This window comes from Rhopalosiphum maidis, chromosome 3 (genome assembly GCF_003676215.2).
Source record: "Rhopalosiphum maidis isolate BTI-1 chromosome 3, ASM367621v3, whole genome shotgun sequence".
Taxonomy (NCBI): domain Eukaryota; kingdom Metazoa; phylum Arthropoda; class Insecta; order Hemiptera; family Aphididae; genus Rhopalosiphum; species Rhopalosiphum maidis.
In genome coordinates, this window is record NC_040879.1 from 23769986 (window position 1) to 23793175 (window position 23190).

Sequence of the window (23190 nt, forward strand, 5' to 3'; positions counted from 1 at the left end):
ACAAATAAATAAAATAAAATAAAAAATAAACAATAGGTCAAATAATCATGATGAATAGCTTAAATTTGATCTAAATATTTTAATAAATTCATTGTTTACAAAAAACAATAAATTCAGTAATAACGGAATGTTTCAATTTTTTTCAGTAAATATTTTTCAAACAATAACAAAATAGTAAAAACTGGCTGAGAATAAAGTTATTTAGTTATTCGGTTTTAATTTATCCAATTACGTCAAAATTTAAACTTGAATCGTTCATAAAAAATATTTGTGGTTTAACGCTAATCTTTATTTTTAAATCAAGTGAAATTAACTATTGAGGAAGCCCGAAATATGTTTCAAAGTTTTAGGTGCTATACACTATAGTTCGAAATGCATAACAATTTTAACTCTAAAATAATTTACATATTTAAATATATAATATAATATTAAATAAAACCTACAAGATACTTAAAAAATTATTGGTAAAAAATCAAAGTCTCTTTATAGTTATACATTTTTTAAATTATAACCAAAAACAAAATTCATTATGTTAAAAATAGTTTTTGCGTATTATTTAAATGTTGACTTCATTTTGTTTTTGTTGTTTTCAATTGTTTGATAAAGTACTCGAATTTTTTTATTTTTTTTGATCTTTTATTATATTATATTAACTAAATACATTATGCTATCTTAAACTACTCTAAAAGAAATATAAATTTTTTTAAAAAATCATAATATATGATTTATAATATTCAATAAAAAGGTTGTGTTTCATTTGTATCACCACAGGACACTTCTTATATATACTAATATTTTAAAAAACGGTCCTTAATACAAGTATATTTAAAAATTTAGAATTTAAATAAATAAAGAAAAAAATGGGGTTGTATTATTGGTGAATAATCGTGCGCAACAATGAAATTGATAAATAATAACACCTAATACAAAATATTTTCAGAAGTCGTATTTCATAATAGAAAGTGACATATGGAGACAAAGAAATTAATCGTTTATAAAGTATATAATAATATAGGATATTACAATATTTAAAATCGAAAAAAAGTTTTTATTTATATTATATCTTTGAGCCTTTTCATCCAATACATTTTATATTAAACTCATATAGGTGTATATCTTAGGATAATATATTATTTGAACACGATAAGATATATTGGTAAGACTATAGAATTATATTCAATAGTAGTAGTACTGTAGTAGTAGTAGTTGTTGTTGTAGTAGTTGAGTCTATGATATATAATCCTAATATAGTAAATATAGTAAATGTTGGGCGTATGTTGTAGAATGTATAGGCATAAAATGATGTATAAATTACTTCTCAACACTATTTGAGAATAGAATTTGAATTTGAAAAATAAAGATACACTATACATAGATGAATAGTAAAAAAAGATTAGGTTTTTGTTGTTTTCATATTGTCAATATTAATAATATATTTTAGTGATCCAGGAAATTATAATTTCTATTATACATTTGTTGATAATTTAACTGTATTTCTGGACATGATATTATGACTAAACCAACGCTAATTATTTTAATTGCAGTTTTTATGATCCTATTATGTTTTACCGTGTAAACGTTCTCCATGAATATTGATTATATTTCGGAATAATATGTTATATTGTGATAATGATATACCTAATGTTAAATCGTATATAAATGACGATAATATAATATATACCGTTATAAATTATATAAACGAAATCAGAGTTGTTTTATTAGACATAAAGCACTATTGCGCGATCGAATTAGTTAAAATTTGAAAGAAAAATTACCACAGAATTCATATTTTATTTAAAGTAGGTGGTTTCAAATGTTTTTATATTTCTCAGTCCACAGTTATTGTTTATATTTATTTTGTTCGGCCATCGATTGATAAAATCAGACATGTGTACAAGGCTATACATTATTGGTAGGGAAAATTGTTGGTATATACTTATAACATTATGGTCACTATAATAGATTGTTGTTGTTAATTGGTTGATAAATTCGTATTTTTTATACTATGTATATTATAATGTACCTATACATTATACACATAGGCACTTTATATTATTATGTTACGTTAAATGTAAATAGAAGGTACCTACAATTAATATTTACACTTATGGCGGTTTTGATTCGTTTTTATCGACTTTTCCAGGCTATTATAAACACGAACAGTTCCAAAAGCAGTTAAAACAAGTCTTCACATTATTTATGGTTTATACAACTGTAACGCTGATTTCGATTGGATGCATCACGGATTTGCTGAGCTAAAAACAAAAATATACGTATAATTTATACTTATATTTGAGACCGGGTCAAAATTCGCTGTCGAAAGTTCTATAGAGTAATCCTGTAACAACATTATTTTTAAACTTTTTATGGTATCCGTTTAGTCTTATCGGTCGATAATAAAACAAAATCATTATATACTAGGGACTTAGGTTTATAAGAAATACTAATAAATCCCTAGGCCTGGTCACGGCAAATGGGATAATATAATTTATTATATATTGTATGCTCTTTACTCAAGACTCAATAAGCAGCTACAATATAAAATATAATACATTTTTTATTTATATTTAAATATGGGATGAGTTGGATTGAATTATAACAATATTATATTCTGTATGTGTGATATTACCTTTATAATTTTACCGTTTTTTTTTCTAGCATCGATCGTCGAAATTATATACGTATAGCCATTGGCTTGATCCAGAAAATATAATAATAGGTATTGAATAATTATTAGGTGTTAAGTTAATGTAGATGAGTAATTGATAACAGATAAAATGTATTTTATCGTGACATGCACATTTTATCTACATATACGTGGTTTGAGTAAATGCAAAAATAATAATAATAATAATAATGATAATAAATGATTGACTAACCAACCATATATTAATATATTATTATGTGGTTCGATGTTATGTACCTACCTATTTAATATTTTACCCCATTCGATTTGGCGAGGACTCAGATGGTGAGATTGTGACTATTTGCATGTAACGAAGAATCGGGACTGTTGCCATAGAGATTCGGCCACCACAGAAGTGTCAAGGTCTAGTCCAATAGATGCACGCGTGACGTGCTCTACTTTTCGTTTTCATTTTTTTTTTCAATATGTCAACACCCTCATCGTTTTAGACTTTCAGCCGTCATGTTTGGTGTGTATGTTGTATTATCATTGTGTTATATCGTATTACCTATACTGCACTTGTGATGACATTAAATCGGCTGTATCGGCGGTGCTAGACCTATGTAGGCGTTTATATGTTTATAATATTATTATATGGCTGGTAGGCATAGTAAATATTGGTAGTACCATATTAGAAACATTTTATGATAAAAAGGAGTGTCTATAGGCTATAATTGTGCACCATGTTTGTCATAAAATAATTGATAAAAATAAAAACTTTAAAACGCTAATAGGCATGTTTATTAAAAATGAAAATGTAATTTTTAAATGTAGTGAAATAGTTTTCTAAATTATTATTTATTGATTATTTTAATATAAATTTTTAATTTTTAAGAAGTCCACTTCTCAAGGTCTCCTTTTTTAAATATAAAATAAATACTGAATTGTCTGTTCTCAAAAAAATTTCTACTGCCTCTATTATATTCAAGCAAAAAATTGTCTCTTTAAACAACGATAACAGTGACGAAAAATTCATAAGAGATGACCGGGGTCGTGATAATCTGGAAAAATACTGTGAAAAAGTTTAAACTTCTTGACTCGTGCTTAATATTTACTGTTGAAGCTTTCGTAATATTAAAATTCATTTGATTAATTCAAGAACATAATATAAAAATTATAGCACCATAAATGACTTAAAAATGTACATAATTCATCAGATATCATCTGAAATATTCAAAACCTCATTCGAAATAATAAATAAGGGATTCAAAAGAGTGATATGGGGTACTGTAATATTAAGGGAAACAAAAAGGTAGACCTGGAAGCAAAAAGAGCAACGATATTTTCAGGGACGGATTGGAATTTTAGAACAGCCAGAAAAATAACTTTTTAGCGGCCCACTTGCAATCATATTTCTGTAGTGGGCAAGTGCACCATACTGAAAGTGGAAACTTTTAGCCCTTTAAAGGAGCGGTAAATATTTATTTAAATTTTTTGGTGTATTCATTGTTCTTACAAAAATGATTATATTATAAAGATATAGTGAGGTTTGAATAGACAGATATATGATAGGTACCTAGTTGTTATTGGTTGTAATTTTTAGTTAAAACTTTAAAACTATCTGGCCTACTTTAAATATATATGTACTGTTTTAAAAATATTATAATATTACTAATTAAATTACTTACATACTTAAACACATATCTTATCAGTATAAATATATTAATTATACTTATACATATTATTTAGAATTACATATTTAGTTAGTAAACTAATATATCAATTCGACAGTATTTATAACAATATTATAAATAATTTAAAATTTAAAATAAAAATATTCTTATTATTCTGACTACAGACCTATGCCGACTTGCATTGTTAAAGATTGTTAAAATTCGTCGTCGTCATCCACCGACTACTACCGAACGCCGACAGGCGACAACCCAAATATGGAATAACAAATTATTTATAGGTTTTACTGTTCACGGGGGTTGATTTTTTGATTATAATTATTATAATTTATAGTAATATTTATTATTTATGTTAATTATTGACTTATTGCATCCTAGTTTGTTATTTAAAAAATAGCAATTTTTGCTATGAGAAAAAATTACAAGTTAAAAAATAAGAAAAAAACATCTATATCTTATTAGTTTGCGATAGGCTACAGCTGTAGAATTTGGCGTACGTAACGGCCCCATCAACTAATTAGCACGCGGCCCATCGGGAATTTCCCGATGGCCCAATCCGTCCCTGGATATTTTTACTAACAAATAATGTCTACAAACGATGTTCAATTATTGATTAAAATTAAATGTCATTACATTTAGTAAGCAGGCTGGAAATCTTCAAATTATCAAGTTCTACGAGATAAGACAAAATATATCTCCTTGGTCACATCCATGGGATATACTAAGTAAACTTAAGGTAACAATTAACAGGTTTTGCAATGACCATATTGAAAAATATCGTACAACTTCCTTATGAACAATGAAGACCCACCGATTTTCCTTTCATGTGTAGTCCAATTGACTATTAAACGTATCTTAACAGGATATTGTATCTTAACGTACAATGAGTTCAGGGAAAAGGGTAACCAATCAGAATACATGTCCACATCACTTAGAAATTCTTTGGATTCAAATAAATCAATAGTCGACTTCATATTATCATCAAAAATAATAAATACACGATAAAATAAATGAGTTAATTATTTTACAAGATTTATAATCTTCTATTGTATATTATATACTGTAAATTTCTTTTGTAAATCCCAATGACTTTTGCTGCCGAGGGTTAGGTATATTAAATAAATAATAATAAAAAAAAATAAGTAAAATACTAAAGTGTTTAGGTAGTACTTTTTATACAATATACAACATGACATACAATGTATATTATTATTTTCAAATTTTATTCAGCGTAATTATTGTTAAATTATTATTTATTAATTAATTTATAAGAATTAACGTCATTCGAATTTTTGGTAGCTGGTATTTTATGTTGGTCATTCATGTCATCGGTTTTTAAGTTAATAACTATTATAGTAATATTATTATAATCATTTTTTTATATTGTAATATGCAATGTATTTGGTAAAAATTAGTTTAATATACCGAACTACTAATAGAAAAATAAATTACTCGTGGCTCGTTCAAACAAAATTGTATTTGTTATTTTTTTTTTTGAATCTGATTCACGCTATTATAATAATAATTATTAATTTTAAAACATAACAGATATTATCAAGCAACAAAGACTTTAATACGGTTCGTGTACGTACAGGAAACCGAACAAATCATTATCTTTGACAACATTTATTTAACATTTTACATACATTAATGATAATATTATTAACCTTTGATCACGTCGTGTTGATTTAATGTATACTTACCACCATCATTATTATTTATTTTATGACGGTGATTTCTTTACCGTTTGTCCGTGAATGTAATTTATGAACTTTTTGTGTAAATATTAAAATATATGAATTCCTCCAATTTATTTTAATTATAATATGTGTATAATATTTCTAAATATTAGTTTTCTTGAATAATATTATTTTCTTTTATATTATAATAGTGTCATAAATGATGTTGAAAATGATCTATATTATTTAAATTTCAAAAATGATGTAAAATAGCGTGTACAGGTTTATAATGTATATTTATAGCCTTATCATCCAAATGCTAAGTAGGCAATACAAAGTTAAATGTATAAGTATAAGTTACATATATTAGTAACAATTTTAGAAATATTTTATATGTTTATAGTTTATAACTTTTTAAAATTATTAAATAAATAGAGGTATTTATTTAATGTACATTTATTTGACCATTATAATTGGTGTTTAGCTTTTTTCATACAAAAAAAGAAAGCGTTTTTAGTAGACAAATAGTCATTTTACAGGTCAATAAACTTCGGCATACGCCGTGTCTATCTACTAAATATTATAGTAATAAAATAACAGCATCGTATACGATTAAAAAAAACTTGAATTCTTAAATGCACAGAAAATGTGTACTTTGTAAGTAACCAGAATGTTGTTGTAATTCACGGACAAATGTTTGCGTATAGATACCTAAATGTATATCTAAATACATACGCGAATTTCTGCCACATACTGTCTTATCGAAATTGAAATCGTCTCGAAAACATATACTAATTATGTTTTACTTAAAACAACGCCCGATTGCCAGTTAAAAAGCACCAACGATAGGCGTACATTTAATTATTTAAAGCAAAATACATAGGTTACGGATATGTACAAATACAATTTAAATGTTTAAAATTTTTAGATATATAAAATACGAATTCTGGCCATTATTTTTATTAGTTACTGATTTTAAATTAATTAATTAGGTAAATATGTAGATAGTAGTGGTATTATAGAACGTCATATATTAGTAAAAGTCCGCAGATCACATTGAAACTTATTATATCTCCGAAAGGCTCACACGCGAAAATTTATAATCAATACAAACAGCATATGTAGTACCCGAAACGTACTTACATACTCATTGATTTGATAAAATTAATAGAAAAAAATGTAATTGTTACAGACTATAGTTGTGAGATTTAATGGGTAGAAAAATATCACGGGGTTCATGCGATTCGTCGAACTACACCAGTGAGAAAACCATCATAAGATATATTACCATATCATGCCCCAATATTCGATATGAATATTATAGATTAGACAAATTACATACAGTAGGACTCAGAAGTGAAAAGCATTGATGATCGATAGTTATGTACTAAAATCAAAAAAACGGCGTTCTTCGTAGTAACATTAGTAATAACACTAATAACATAAAGCTGATCAAACTCTATAATAACATAGACAGTACAGACCATTAGGTTAAAAAGTAAACAATTACAAATTGAAACCAAAATATAATTGTTATACAACTCAACTTTAAAAAATAAAAATATATGCCCAGAAAAAGTTTAATATAGCCATATTATATTTAATATATGGATATAGTTATCCATAAATATAATACTATTTAGCGTATTAATACTCAACCTGAATATTTCATAATTCCTAAAATAAAAACTACCAGATTGTATAACAGTTATCTAACAACTGAATTACAATTATACGAAAAATTTCTAGTGTATACAAAATTGTAAAAATAGTATATTCGTTTTAAATAGTTAATAATAAAAAAAAAATGATTACTTAATAATAATAGCATCTTAAAAAAAAATATGGCACATCTTAAAAGACTATACAACTAAAAAAAGCTGATTTTTTAATGTGTGAAAATATAGGGCTTTAAAAAAAAATAATTTTATTTGCTTTGTAAATTTTATTTTGACTCGTATTAATTAAATTATATTATGAATTATTGGTTATACAGTTTATGAATATAACAGGCGTTCAATTATTTATTTACACATTATTACGTATTTACTCGTATATTCGATATTTAGTATTTCATTTATTTTTATCATATAATATAATTAGTTTTTTTCGCTCTGCTTTAGAGACTGCTTTTCATCACAAAGTTTACCTTAGTGATAGGCGAAGCAGTATTATTGTCTATTATATTATTCATTTTTATTACTGTTAACCAAAGAAAATATTATTATTATTAAAAGTATATTATATGTTTAGTTTATGTTCATATTATATTGTAGCGGTTGTGTTCACTTATCATCCATAATAATTATGTATTTACTTTATTATGTTGAATGTTTGTTACTGTCATTACCTTTGCCGATTAATAAAGCCAGAAAAATATGAGATATATTACAATACCTATTACAAAAAAATAATGTCAACGATAAACGTCTTTGTCATATGACACTGTAAACTTAGACATTTCAAAAGCATGTTCCATTTCTGGCCTATGACATGCACATTTGACATAGTCTAAACCCTGTAATAATAATAATAATAATAATAATAAAATGAAAAAAATAATCAAACAATACGGGACATTTTCACTGTTTTTGATTTACCAGGTCACTTGACTGGCATTTCTTTGTCTTGCTTTAACAAAGCCGACATAGCTATAAAGCGATAACGAAATATTAGAAAAATAATTATATTTTATGGATAAACTGTTTTTGAAAAATAACGAACACCGTGGATTTAATATTTATTTAACTTATTGCGCTGCTATCTATGTTAATAAGTAATCCCAAATTGAAAACATAAATATTATTTAATATTTATGGATTACAGATGATGTATTATAGATTTTGTGTTGTAGCTACTAATATAATATGATTATTAATTATTGAATTAAAAATTTAATTTTAGATATTCTTAGAATGTGGAATTAAATGACGAACAGTCGTCGAAAGTATAATCGAATACTCAAAATAATAATTTAATGATTACATACTCCTAGTTTGAATAGGTAATTAAAAAAGAAAATTATCTCTCGTATTATATTTACTAAACCGACTCACGATTTCGGAGTAACGATATTAATATATTATTGCTTAATTTTCATGATATAATTTTTTTTTTTTTTTGTATTAAGGCTTTAATAACAATGATTATTAGTCTAGGGTAACATTTACATATACTATAACGTAATTTTACAATACTAGGGATAAAGTAATATGATATTTACAGTTTTTTTTTTTTTTTATCTAAGTATATTTGTTTGAAAAATTTAAAAATATTGGTGGTATTGTTTTGATTGAGGGCTTCTTCAAATAATGAAGGATTATTAAGGAGAAGACGTGTAGTTGAGTATTTGGGTCAGTAGATAATTATGAGTGTAATTGTAAGGGGAGTTTTGCATATCGCACAATGGACCGAGTTTCTTAGTTATTAAATATAAGTGAATAAGACGTGAGTGGCCTGTTCTGGCTCTGTTTATAACTATTTGTTCTCTTTTAAATGAGTTGTTAGGATATACTCATTTGGTAACAAATCTTTTGAAGTTCCTCAGTTTTTTGTTGTCTGGAATAAAATCCCAATGGTTTTGCCATGTTTTTATTATTCTGTTTTGAGCTTCATTCATTAGGTGATTAGGTCATTGTTGGGATTTTATTTAAAGGATAAGTATTATAATAATATAATTATATACAAATTATTTTATTAAAATGTATAGTAGTTATTTTTTGTAATATTTTATGAATATTTAATTCTTTAATTTTATTTTGATGAGTAAATTTGGTCAATAATTAATTTGGTGGAAACAAGTATCGGTAGAAATAGGTGTAGGTTTAAAAACAAAAGGTACATTTTAAGTGGATAGAATTGGTAACCGCTCATTTCATCTTCCCGATTGCCAATCGCATTCTCAATAAATTTCATTAGTTTTAAGTTCTTAAATTTGAAATAAGAAAATACACTGACGGAATTCGAATCCAATGAAATAGTACGTTAGTCATTATTAATTTATTATTCTATATGTATTATTAGAATACTTATAATAATACTTTTATTCAGAAATAAAATAAAAAATATTTTTTGGTATAACATACATTTTAATAAAACGGTTTTATGGTTTTTTACTTTAAATAAAGTTATTTATATTAATTAAACAAGCTGTTTGATTCTGTTTATGTTACTATAATATTCATTTGATTATGAATTTTATTACTTTAAAGTTAAATTTGTAATTACAATTGACAACCAATTATAAATTGGTTTATATTTAATATACCTCAATATTTTTACAATATAAATTTTGCGTTTGTTATTAACACATTTTTACAATACTAATTTAGGTGGTTAATAATATACAAATAATACATAACATTTTACATAAATTTATTTTTGTTAATATTCTTTTCACCGCGTTAATGGTACCTGGCCATATAAATATTTTATCATAACGCGTTGTCAAGATTTATTTCGTCATGTGTGCACCTAAAATATTTTAAGCGATTTATGATTATTAATAACTATTGTAGTAATTAATAAATGTAATTTAATTTAATTGAGATAATAATTACTAGTCTTTCATTCTAAAACTAACTTAAAACTAGCTGATAATATTTTTAACACATGTAAACATTTAAATGTTTTTATTATACAATTTTAAAATAAAATAATAATTTATTTATACCTAGTGACTTGAAATGTATAGAAATTATTAGAATATTATACAAATTACCTACTAATCATACTAATATATTTTACATAATTTTTGTCTTATTTTAATTATGTTTCATATGTTTCAATGCAAAAATGTCGGAAAATGACATTTATTTTTAAAACTACTATTTTCTCAGATTTACACCTACATAAATCTATTACATTAAAATAAAATATTATAATATCCATGTAACATATTTTATATTTACCAGCGCAATACATGTTGTCATACGTCATAATATTCGTTTATTTAATTATTGAAACGCATAAAATCCAAAAATGAGCTGAAGTCTTTAATAATACTTATAATAATAATCTTTTATCAAAACAAATGAATAAGTAAGGTAATTATAACTAATTTAATTAGATATTACATTGGAAGGCAACTATGGTTATAATCGATGAACTTGCGGAACCCGAATACAGCGTAGGTACAGATCGGTTTAAGTGAATTTAGAATATAGACGATAAATGGTATGGATAATTGTTAGTAATATTATTATGATAAACATTGTAATCTATCTTTGATAATAGAGCATTTAATAAAAAAACTGCGTTTTTTTATTATTAACTTATATTGTCAATTATTTGTTAGTCATTCTGTCCATTCTCATTGGATTGTAAGTCTATTATATTACTATATCACTATAATTGCTGTTTATAAATATCATCGGTGTGTTCCTTGCATACATATTATTGTCGTATCATTTGACAGGGACAAATCAGCTAGTGTGAGGAAGTAAACGAATACGATGTGTATATAATTAAAAAAATAAAGACCATTGTTACTTATTGAATATTGTTGTTAGACTAATAGGTTTGAAGAACGGTTTCAACTTAGAACTTTGATTATGTAAGTTAATTATTTCCACTAAGATTTGAACCAATAACAATAAATTATCAAAGAACATTGACATTTACTGTTTGTATTGTATGATATCATATATCATACGGTGTTGTAACATAAATCAAAGACAATATTCACACTTAACCGTGAATTCACTTAATAGTTATAAATTATGTATAAATGAAAACTACAACTGGTAAATTGAAATATTCATCATATTTTAGAAGAGAAATTGTTCGAATAAAAAAATGTTGAACCCCAATAACCCCTATGGTTTTAATAAGTCTTAATTACAATGTATTTAATATAATATCATATTATATCTATGTAATGCATATACAGCAATAGTCACGGAAAAGATCAAATAACATATAAAAATAAAGTAATAATAAAATAATATTACCATAATAATAATTTATAATAATGACGACATATTTTGTTTGTTAAATACGACTGATGAATCTCGGAGAGCATATTATTGAAATAGGTTTATAAATCAGTATTTTGTATGTAGTAAACAATAAATTTATGTGAATATTTACCGATTAAGTATAGATAGTAAAGTTGGTGTAGATCTAGCCGATCTAGGAATCTAATACAGCAAGAGGGCTACATTTATTTCAGAAAAAAAGTTTAATTTTAATTTTAGTACATAATAGAATATAAATAAGATTTGATAACGATATAAATAATGTTATTTATATTTTAAATGTATGTATTTTAAGACGTATGAACTATTTATTATATAAAAATATATAATATAATATATAACATTTTTAAAGCCTCACTGTATCCGTGACCGTAGAATGTCAATATCTCATTTATATTATTATTATTATTATTATTCGTTTAAAAAATATTGTTTTTACAATCAATTTAATATCATGTAAGATTTGTACATGTAATGAAATCGTTGAACATAATATAATGTAACGGAGCTGACAGCCAATAACAACTGAAAAAAAAATTGAATCACAATGTCTTATATGGACTACTGCGACATGAATGATATTATATTTACGCGTCTTCGACACAGTCGTTCGACCACCCTATATCATAGCAATATAGGTAATATATTATTGTCGTGATCGTTGACTGTCAATAAATGCACACTGATCACGAGATTAGTTTCTCGTGAAAACCGGAGTTATAACCATCATCATATATTATACATATTATTAATAACGCGTACGACTTCTCGACGGTATTGTTTATAAACTGCTCACAAATCAAGGACACAATACATGTATATTTAGATGAAGGTGTCATTTCAATTTGAAAAAAAAATGGAAATAACTACCTCGTGTAATAATAATAATAATAAATCAATAAATAATAATATTAAACTGCATGGTAACACCATAATAGTAATTAATAATAATAATAATATAGCAGACGCAATAAACACCGTAAGTAAATCCCAAATGAACGCGTTCGAATCAGTTTCAGCAATTTTTTTTTTTACAGTGCACTTTATATGCAATTTTACATCGATGATGAAAACAATATAATATTGTGTGATATAGTTGTTGTAGGTAGAAGGTGCATACTATACACACGTGTACACGTGTAGTATAATAATAATTTGTTGTTTGACACGCGCAATTGATATTTTTCTTTTTATCATCTGTGAACAAGTGATATTAATAATGTCAATTAGTGCTTAGTCATAATAAATTATCGTCATCCCGAGAACGTCGTCTGATTATCGCAAACGTATTAAACAAATTTAAATCGAAATCTAAAACTCGTCACTAATTATAATGATAATAATAATAATATGTATACATTAAAAATAGTTCACGTGTATATCATACTCGTAGATAAATACGTCATATTGCAATACTATACTATTGATAAGTATAAAAACTATTTGGTAATGTTCATTGGCTGAAGTTTAAAAAATCCGTATGTTTGTTAGTACAAAGTTTGATCATATAGCACAGGATTTCTCGTACATTTTTCTTATTGAAAATAAATATATCAAAAATATACGAAACCAATCGTTTTATTTTACAAATCGCATTCAAAATTAAAATTTGTACGCAATTCATCAAAATCACAAAAATTTGCAAATTGTGTTTCTGTCAAAAATCTATACAATTTTTTATTTGAAAAACTATGATTTGAAATAGAGTACAAGGTTTTACAAAGGTTTTCTTATAGACGCCTAAATATATCAAAAATAAATTGCAAAATATTGTTTTTATAGACATTACTATTTCAAATTTTGACAAAATTTAATAATATTTAAACGAAAAAGAAATATTTCAGTTATTTTATTGTAATCTAAAAATATGATTCGTAAGAAATGTTCACTTTTTGCCACTGGCTATGTGCATTATTATTTACAATGAAATTTTCAAAATGTAAATATTGATTTAAGAAGGAAGTATACTATTGTGTATACTAGGAAACTATTGACACCATTCTATTGTAAATTAGTATTTGGTTTATAAGTTAATGACATCTTGTAATATGATTTGATAAATGCGATTATTTTTTTGCAAAAGTTTATTGACCCACCGTATTACTTTTAAGAATATAAATTTACTAAATAATATTCTTAGAATTATAGGCTGCAGGTGGTCAGTTTCTTCTCAAAAATATTTTTCGTGTGCAATGTAGAGACGTAATTTAAGTTTTTAATGATTAATGTCAAAATGTTTGCAGGCCGTTTTCAAATCATTACCTGGTCATTGACTAGATTGACTTGATCAATCTCTTACTATACGTCATGTACATTTATTAACATGTAAAAACATATTATGCTGGTGAAAAATGTCGTCACAATATCATTTATTTTGTGAATTTATTGATTAAAATTTTAGTAATTTAAATATGGGCGCCATATTAAATATCACATTTGGGTGTATAATATGAGGCATTCAAAATTATTACCGGCGGGATAAAAGAAAGAATTATTATTTTAAATTAAATAAAAATTACACACGAAACAATATTCTGAGCGGAAACATACCGTCAGCATTCATCTATTTCTAGGGATTTTTTATAAACAATTTATATTATTATAAGTAATTTATTTTTCCGTACCCCGTTCGGTATTATTAAACTAATTTTTGTCAAAAATATCTCATACAGAATATTATTATTTACTATAATATCATTAAATAATATATTATTGTTATTAACTTAAAAGTCAACAATACCTCGAGTTATAAAACATTACTGTAAATAGGGTCATAGATTAAATGGTTCAATTAGCTAAATATTTTAATAAGGTATACAGTCTTATGATGTAAATAAGATATCGAGTGGGTCACTATTATGGGTGTGTTAAGTTTGAGTTCATTGATATAGGTACCATTGTATACAAAAAATGAATCTGAGTAGAGAAAAATGTATTAATTTATCGGAGTGGAGCACTCAGAATCTAAAATTTCATTGTATATCATTAATAATAATTATAAACGTAATTTTCATTAAGATCTAAAAAATCCTACCCTTTAACAATTAGCCAAATTTTATTATTAATTTAATTTTTTTATAACTTTGAACCCTCGTAGTAATCCACAAATTAAACAACTATTACCCATATGACTTCTTGGTAATGTGTACAGAAAACTTAGAAGAAATTGGTATAGAGATTTACTTTATAGAATAGGTACTCACAAAGTTCCTGATCGTATGGCACTGCTGAGTACCTTATGAAATACATTTTATGCATTATATTATAATACATTTAAATATATATTTTTCTAAATATAATTGCTTATACTCTAATGATTTGATTCAGTTGAAGTTAACAAGATTATTCGATTAAATTGTTATTTGGTTCTTTAGAAAAGAGAGGTTATGTATTTCATTTACAATAGATTTTTCTTTTTTTTGTTACCTGTCTTATCTCTTATCATCTTTCAGATATGTCATTAGCAGTGGTATTCTAAAAGTTTCGTATGACCTTATTATTTTTTAATTTGACGTTTTAGTTAAAGGTCATTTTTTTATGTAAGCATTTGAAAAATCCACCGCAAAACCACGAAACTTATGACATAGGTACTTTAAACTTTTGTAAATCACAAAATAATATAATTTCTACTATATTTTGACCAATTATTATTTAATTAGTTTTATATATTATATTGATTATTGGCGTACAAAGGTCTTACTAAATTCTAACAGTTTGGAGTAAAATTAATTACCAGTTTTTTTAGGTTTATATTTTGAACTTACAGGTGTGGCTATTATTTTTAGTTATAGTTTGTTGTTTGTTTATAATTTTAAAGTTAGTTGAATTTAAAGCTGTTGAAAATTAAATCTTGACATTTAATACCAAGAAGAGACATAGAAGAAACATCTAAAATTATTTTTTCTCAAAGACTTCATCAGGATGCATTAAGTGATAAGTGTGTAATTTTAGAGATGACTGGCCTTAATACAACGCGACTGAACAGAATTAACCGGTAGTAAAAGATCTGTCAACCCGGTAATCAGAAATCAACATTTCTAAGTCAAATTATATTAAACAATTAGAAACCAATTTATACACGATGTCACGATATAAGTTTGCTTTACAATAAAAACTCTGTTTCCATAATTGCACGTTTTTGCAAAATATAATATTTTCATAATATTCAATCTGATAATTAACTTGCACAACAGTGCTTATTATTTTAATAACATGCGTTGCTAATGTTGATAAGAAATTTACCACACGCACAGTTTAAAAACGTTTTATTATTTTTCTCTATTAATTTTATGTATATTAACACATTAATATTATAAAATAATTATTTACAGTCGATTTTTATAGGCTTTTCAGGGAATTAAATTACGAAATCACAAAAAAAATTATGTTTGAAATTACTCAAAATTATCGTCTACATTGTAGTATTGTTTGTATTATAAACGTTATTTTTGATTATTGAAAAATGTACTGATACTATAGATACACGAGTGAATTTGATTTTCACAAATTTTTATACTTTTTTTTTAGCATCCTAAATAAAACTAGACGATGTATGGTGCACAATATGATTTAAAATTTATTGAATTTTGCAGTCCTTGTTTAGTATTGATTTTTTTATTTAAAGTTGAATTCAAATTATAAAATTATTTTTATATTACTTTTATAAAAGATAATACATAACTGAAATAAACGAATCATGAACATGTCAAGTCTCAGATATAGAATAAATAACTTTTGACTACAACGAATTTATAAAAATATTTTTTAAAATATTAAGTGTTTTTTGGGAATTTATCAGTAGTTTTTATTAGGGTTCGAGTAAAAATTATTTAAAATGTAAAAAGCTACTTCTTCATAACACTAAATCGAGAAAATTTCTAAAATAAAAAGTAAGTGTCTGGGGCATATCAAGGTTTTTATTTTACGGGAGTTAGTAAAAATAATGAATATATTATAAATACTCGTAGTATGATTTATATACAAAAAAAAAAAAAAACATAATAATAAAATAAATTGATATGTATTGATTAGAAATTCTATTAATTACATAATATATTAATCTATTATTTAATGAAAATCTTTTGGTCCAATTTCTAGGAAAAACTAGTTAATAGTTAATGTGACAATGATATTTGTATTCTGATACCGATAATGTAGTGTATATAAAATACTTAATTTTTAAAAATATTCTCAGAAATAATTTTTATTGTGGGTGGATGGGATGTAGCCCGGTCATCCATTCCTATAAAATAAATACGCTCTGATAAGGGCCACTTGCTACTAAATCCAAGCTTTTATTGAAACAAAAAGTTACATAAAACGCATTATAATAAAATATTAACATTAATACACTCCTCGTCCTGATCGGTATCAAATATCAGTACCTGCCCTATAATAAAAATCATAAAATATGACTATTATATTACATATAATTTTCTTTTGGAATAAATAAATTTATATTATCAGATTAAATTCGAGGACATATACAATAACATAGATGTACCTTATAAAATAATAGACTTATCAGTTTTCCATTTGACCTATACCTATCAAAATAATTTAGGCAGTTTGAAACGAACGTAAAAAGATACGACAATATAGTATATTATAATATTAATGTGAGTGAGAATAAATATGTAATTTCTTTCAACAATATTTGTTTCGATTGATTTTTATTTATCAAGTGTTTCTAGTAATAGAGCATTACTTACTAGCCTTAACATACCGGATAATCAAGAAACAATTTTTTTTTTTAAATAAATTTATTTTTTATTTTTTTTCGTTATTATTTTTTAATTATATTTTTTATTTCAATGAAAAATATTTTTTGGAGTACTTCAATGTATAAAAATTCATTTTTTATGAGTAGTTTATGAATTAAAATTTATAAGTATAAGTTTAGCTGAGTAGAGCAGAGTGCCACTGGGGTATTCCGCAGAATGTTGGCCCACTACTACATTCATTTCAATTTTAAAAACTCATAAAGTCATAGCCAATAAACTATTTGTCCGATATTTGATTTTTAAAGGTTTAAAATTTAAATACTCCGAATAAAATTATGCATCGAGATATAAATTTAAAAATGCATATTGTCGTTCGAAAGAGTAAAAACTAATGAATTAGAATTATGTAAAACAAAATTAACTTGCCTTAAACGGATCACTCCGTATGCATTACGCTATTACTTATACGTATATAACTGCCAGAATAAATAGCCTGCGATTTAATTTTTAATGTCTGTAGTAGGCTTCAAGTGTATACTTTGTTATTGAGTACCTTTTTTACTGTAAATTAAAAGCTGACGATTTGTATGATAAATATTAATATATCTGAACCATAATTCAAACAAGAATTTTTAGAGTTATTTATAGTTTATATTATGAATTTTAAAAGTCCTTAAACATAGTTTTAAAATATATACAATAGATATACGTATCTCATATCTATAATGTTTAATGTATTACTTACTTTTATTAGATTTAAATAGTTTTTGATAATTTTAAAATATTAATAGATTACTATAGTTTGTGAATAATTTAATCACCATGGCTCTCATATTATGAATCTAGGAATCTATACATATATATATATGTTACGGCAAAAGTCGAGATCAGGCAAACATCAGAAATGCCCTGGCAAAACACGAACTGCCATATTTATGACATATTTAGACTTTTGACCGGACAAACCTAGTTAAGACCAACCTCATTTGGGCAAAACCGTAGTGTCTTAATGCGTTCCCTAATATTAAATACAAATAACCATAAAATAATTATTATTGTACAAATATAATTGAATACATTTAAATAATAATAAAAATATAATGATATTAAGTATTCGTATAAAAATAAACAAATAATATTAAGTACTTTTATAATTTTAAAATAAAGAATTAAAAAAATTAATATATTTAAATCTCATTTGGGAAAAACCGTCTTAAATAACTTCACAGCTAAATTAAAAAAGCTAAAAAAAAATTAATATTAACATTACACAATTCTCTAAGAACCTAAGATAGTTGTGACACGACATTAATATTTTACTATTATTTTCGTTTGTCCATTAATATTACAAAAAAATGAGTTGTATTTGACAATTTGGCATGTCTGTGCTGGTCTGTAGATCGAGATTGAATATGTGTGGTATTTTGCTGATGCACAATGAACTGATATAGTGTGTAGTTTATTGATATTCGACTGTCGATATAAAAAAGTGCGGTTTTTGGATGTAACTTATTTTAATCTGGCGGAAAATTTGAGTATATATATTTTTATACTCTTCAAGTTAAAGTGATAATTCAACAGCCAACTTATGTGCAGGAGCGTGACTTGACTTCTAGTTGAAATTTAAACATTAACATTTTTTTTAAATTTATCATACTATTTTACATATTTTTTTACAGTAGAAAGTTTTCGTAAAAATTTTGAAAATATTTGAAATGTTCAATTTTAGATTCTGAGTGAAGCGATGAATGTATTTATTTTACAATAATGTATTTAGTTTTTCAGTATTTGAGATACCTAAAACAAATAATTTTTATGAGCGATTAAAGTTGGATTAAATTTTGTTGAAATTGGATATTTAAACGAAGAACAACAATTATTATAGTTATTTTGTTGTGATTAAACTTTTTATTTGTTGGCATTTGAAACGTTTTAGTAAATAATTTCATACAAAATATATACAATGTAAAAATACATTTTTGAAATATTTAGATTTTAGGTTAATTTTATGCTATTGCCTTGTAAAAAGTTAAATAAATTACTATATCTAATGAATCATAACAATTTATTTATATGATAATATTTACTTAATAATAATAATCAAAATATAATAAGAAAAGTATTTTATTTTTTGGGGTGCACAAGTCCCCTGTACACCCCTTTTGTCGTGCCGATGGGCCAACTAACTCGACGACGGAATATTCTAATCATCTATTGTAGGTACAGACCGGTATTTTCTTGGTTTTTATTTTTTACTTGACGTGACGTCGTGTGGAAACAAAGCATCGGTCACCGAGGGCGCATCGGCCACTGAGGGCGCATCGGCGCTGGTTGCCGACGATAGGCGTCCGCGGGCGACGGTACGGTCAAGACCGAGTCATAATTACGGTATATATAAAAAAAAGTCGGCAGGTGGGCATACACACACCCGCTGAGTCAGTATTCGTCCGCCACCGTTCGCCGCCGATCGTCCGAACGGCATAACATAATATCGTTACGGTATCTATAGTAGTGAAAATAATAATAATAATAATCGTAGTTTTTATAGGACCCCGCCTGACCCGACGCCTATCCGTCGTCAGAGTTCCGCTCCCGAGTCGTCGTCGTTCCACTAATAACGCGCACGACCGTTATCAGAACAACGTGCACACCCGAATTCAGCGCCGGTGTCTGGACATGTGTGACCCCAGCGAACCCGGTTAAACGAGACACACACGCCGGCGTGCGCCCACCCGCAACTGCTGGGAACCGCGCACGTCAGACCGAAGGCCGACTCTATAGTTGTCCGCGCGTACACAGGGCGACCGTAGACGTGATGCCTGCGGTCAGCGAGTCGTGCCGTTCGAATTGAAACCCGGCGAATGGGACTATGGGAATTTGTCTGGACACAGGTAAACGCACATTATCGGTGTATTTTTTGTCGACTTCACGGCAGTGTGTGATAATCACGATTGTGATTTTTAATGATAGTATTATGACGATCGACAATAATATAATATTTCGTACAATATACTGCAGACTTGCACGCTATTGAGAGCCGACCTGTTCGATAAACGCGAAATTAATCTATTAATAGGTAAAAAACAATATTATATTGGTTTCGTCTTGTTTATAATAAATATGAGATTAGTTAACCCTGTTCGTCTTTATATATAATATATAGGGGCCACCCCTAACTCTAGATTTGGTCAAGGTTACACGATCATTCGTGCACTCGACGCAGTGTCTGGAGCTTAAAAAATGTATAGTCGTATTATGAATAATTAACTACAGCTTATTATTTTTAACGCTTTTTTTTACATATAATACATATAATTTGATGAGAAAAAATGTCGTCGCACAATTTTAGTACATAAAAAATGTACTGAACGTTTTTATATTGATGGAATAATTGGCATCATATTGTGTTGATTATTAATGTTCAAGAATTGTTTAAATGATCTTTATCAATCTCAATAAATTGTGGACGAAACAATATATGCACAATATTCGTTTTTGAGGGCAAACATATTTTAAATAGGCACTAAAGACAGATGTATAACATTGTACATATGGTATATATTATATTATGTGCATATAATTATTATGCGTACTAAGCTTTCATTGGTCGCGACACTCGATATCCGATAGTTTATTTCCCGTAATTTTCAACTGTATTGATTTTGATATTATATAACTATGTTCTGTAAAATTACGAAATTGTGTCCACAATTCTGGGAAAATATCGTTATTATATAACAATATTTTACGTAAAAATTTTAAACGGCAATAATGTAATATTGTGCGATTAGTTTTGATATTTATTTTTGTAATAAGTACTACCTACTAGATGAAAGGTGGTTACAGTCGATATAAATAAATCCGATTGATTGGTAAAAATCCGGAACAAAACTATGGGACTTGGGTATAATAATGGGTTCAAATTTTGATTAAAAATTTAAAATATTCGACAACTTTACTAAATCATGCGACCGAAACGATTTTTGATAAAACGAAAATTACGAAATATTAGCCATATATCAAAGTGTCACAGATTCACAAATCTCAGGATAGTTTAGACGTTCGAGTACAACATTTAATCTTTATTTTCTGGTGGGGAAATGAGTACCATTTCGAGTTTTAAAAATAACATCGAGCATGTTATGATGTGTATCTCGTTCGTAGCATGAAGCATATATCGGTCCAAAAAGTTTGATCGAACGTGACAAAGCAAGATTTCGTAAATTAGTGCAGTTTTTACACTAGTTGAATTTTGTACCCGATTACACGGTGAACGACACTCCTCTACTCCCCGTTGGCAGCTAAACGAAATTATTTAACGGACCGAAAAATCGTCAGTTAATAATATATAGTAGTATCCAGTCTTCTCAAAAGCCATCCATCGTCGAAAAACTGTTTAATGTTGGCTCTATTCCACGACTCACCCAGCACTTTCAACGATTATTAATAAAATAAAACGCACATAATTGAAATAAAATCACTTCATTATCACCAGTGCTTTATTAAATGGCCGATTGTCGATTACAATCACTGCCGAAGAATCATTTTTCGTCTTCTCATCATGTATCTAAATCACAATATTATAATCTAGTTTTCTATGTTAATACATAATTTTATTGACCTTCTAATATTTAATGACCAAGAATATAATTATAAATATCGTTACATATATTATAAAATAAATGTTTTCTTTGCCTAGTTTTGAATTATTATAATAATGTTTATGTATTGCAACAGGTAGCAACCTGTACCCTAACTTAATGTATACATAGATATAATATTACAAAGGCGAGTAAGTTAATAAAAATAATTAATTCAAGTTAGGTTATATTAAATAAACACAAGATTGTTAGGTATGTTAGAAGTTAGTAATTGACAAATAATAAACTAAGCTCACTAAGTTTAAAATTAATAGGGAAAATAATAACAACTAGGTTTAACAAAAGATTAACCTACATTTGTAATTAGTAAGCGGGTCGGGTAAAAATATTTTCTTCTTATCCATGTATAATATTAATGGTCAAGTGACATAAAAAAAATTGTAGTATTATGATTTATAAGAACGTTTTACCCGCATGTTGTCTCCGTCTTACACGCGTACGACATAGTAAATTTTCGTTCACCAGTTTCAATAGTGTGTTTTTAGTTTTAATAATAGAGTGAATTGACCTATTATCAAAGTTTTAGGTAAGAACATTATCTGTGTTCTCTCGTTGGCTTTTTACGATATTTTAATTTTTAGGTAAGTTATGATCATTTTCAAATATTTAATAATTTCATACTCATATTAACCTAAATATTAAAATATCGTAAAAATCTAACGAGAGAACACAGATAATGTTCTTACCTAAAACTTTGATAATAGGTAACATTTTTAATTTTAGTTAGTTGGATTATTTTTGCTAAATCAATCAAACCTGTTAAGCTAAAAATCTAAAAAAAACTTAACTTTTTAACTAGTTAATGACCATATTAAAATATCGAACGTCGATG

General features: G+C 26.2%; 2 protein-coding genes across 3 annotated transcripts in view; one reads left to right on the top strand and one right to left on the bottom strand.

The window, feature by feature from the left end:
• Window positions 1-11122, bottom strand: part of LOC113558662 (E3 ubiquitin-protein ligase MARCH2-like) — a 29192-nt gene extending 18070 nt beyond the window's left edge. Inside the window, exons 1-2 of one of the 2 annotated variants that reach the window (XM_026964156.1) lie at window positions 10907-11122; window positions 2091-2255 (exon numbers count right to left, since the gene is read on the bottom strand). Coding sequence is in view for 1 of the 2 variants with exons in the window: in XM_026964155.1 (XP_026819956.1) it covers window positions 10907-10934 (28 nt within the window). In the remaining variant the exon portion in view is untranslated. The remainder of the gene's footprint in view (window positions 1-2090; window positions 2256-10906) is intronic. The other variant, XM_026964155.1, reaches the window with a different exon arrangement.
• Window positions 11123-20165: 9043 nt separating this feature from the next.
• LOC113556935 (adenylate kinase isoenzyme 5) overlaps window positions 20166-23190 on the top strand; it is a 40323-nt gene continuing 37298 nt past the window's right edge. The window contains exon 1 of the mRNA XM_026962172.1: window positions 20166-20588. Within this exon, the coding sequence (XP_026817973.1) occupies window positions 20567-20588 (22 nt within the window). The 5' untranslated portion in view covers window positions 20166-20566. The remainder of the gene's footprint in view (window positions 20589-23190) is intronic.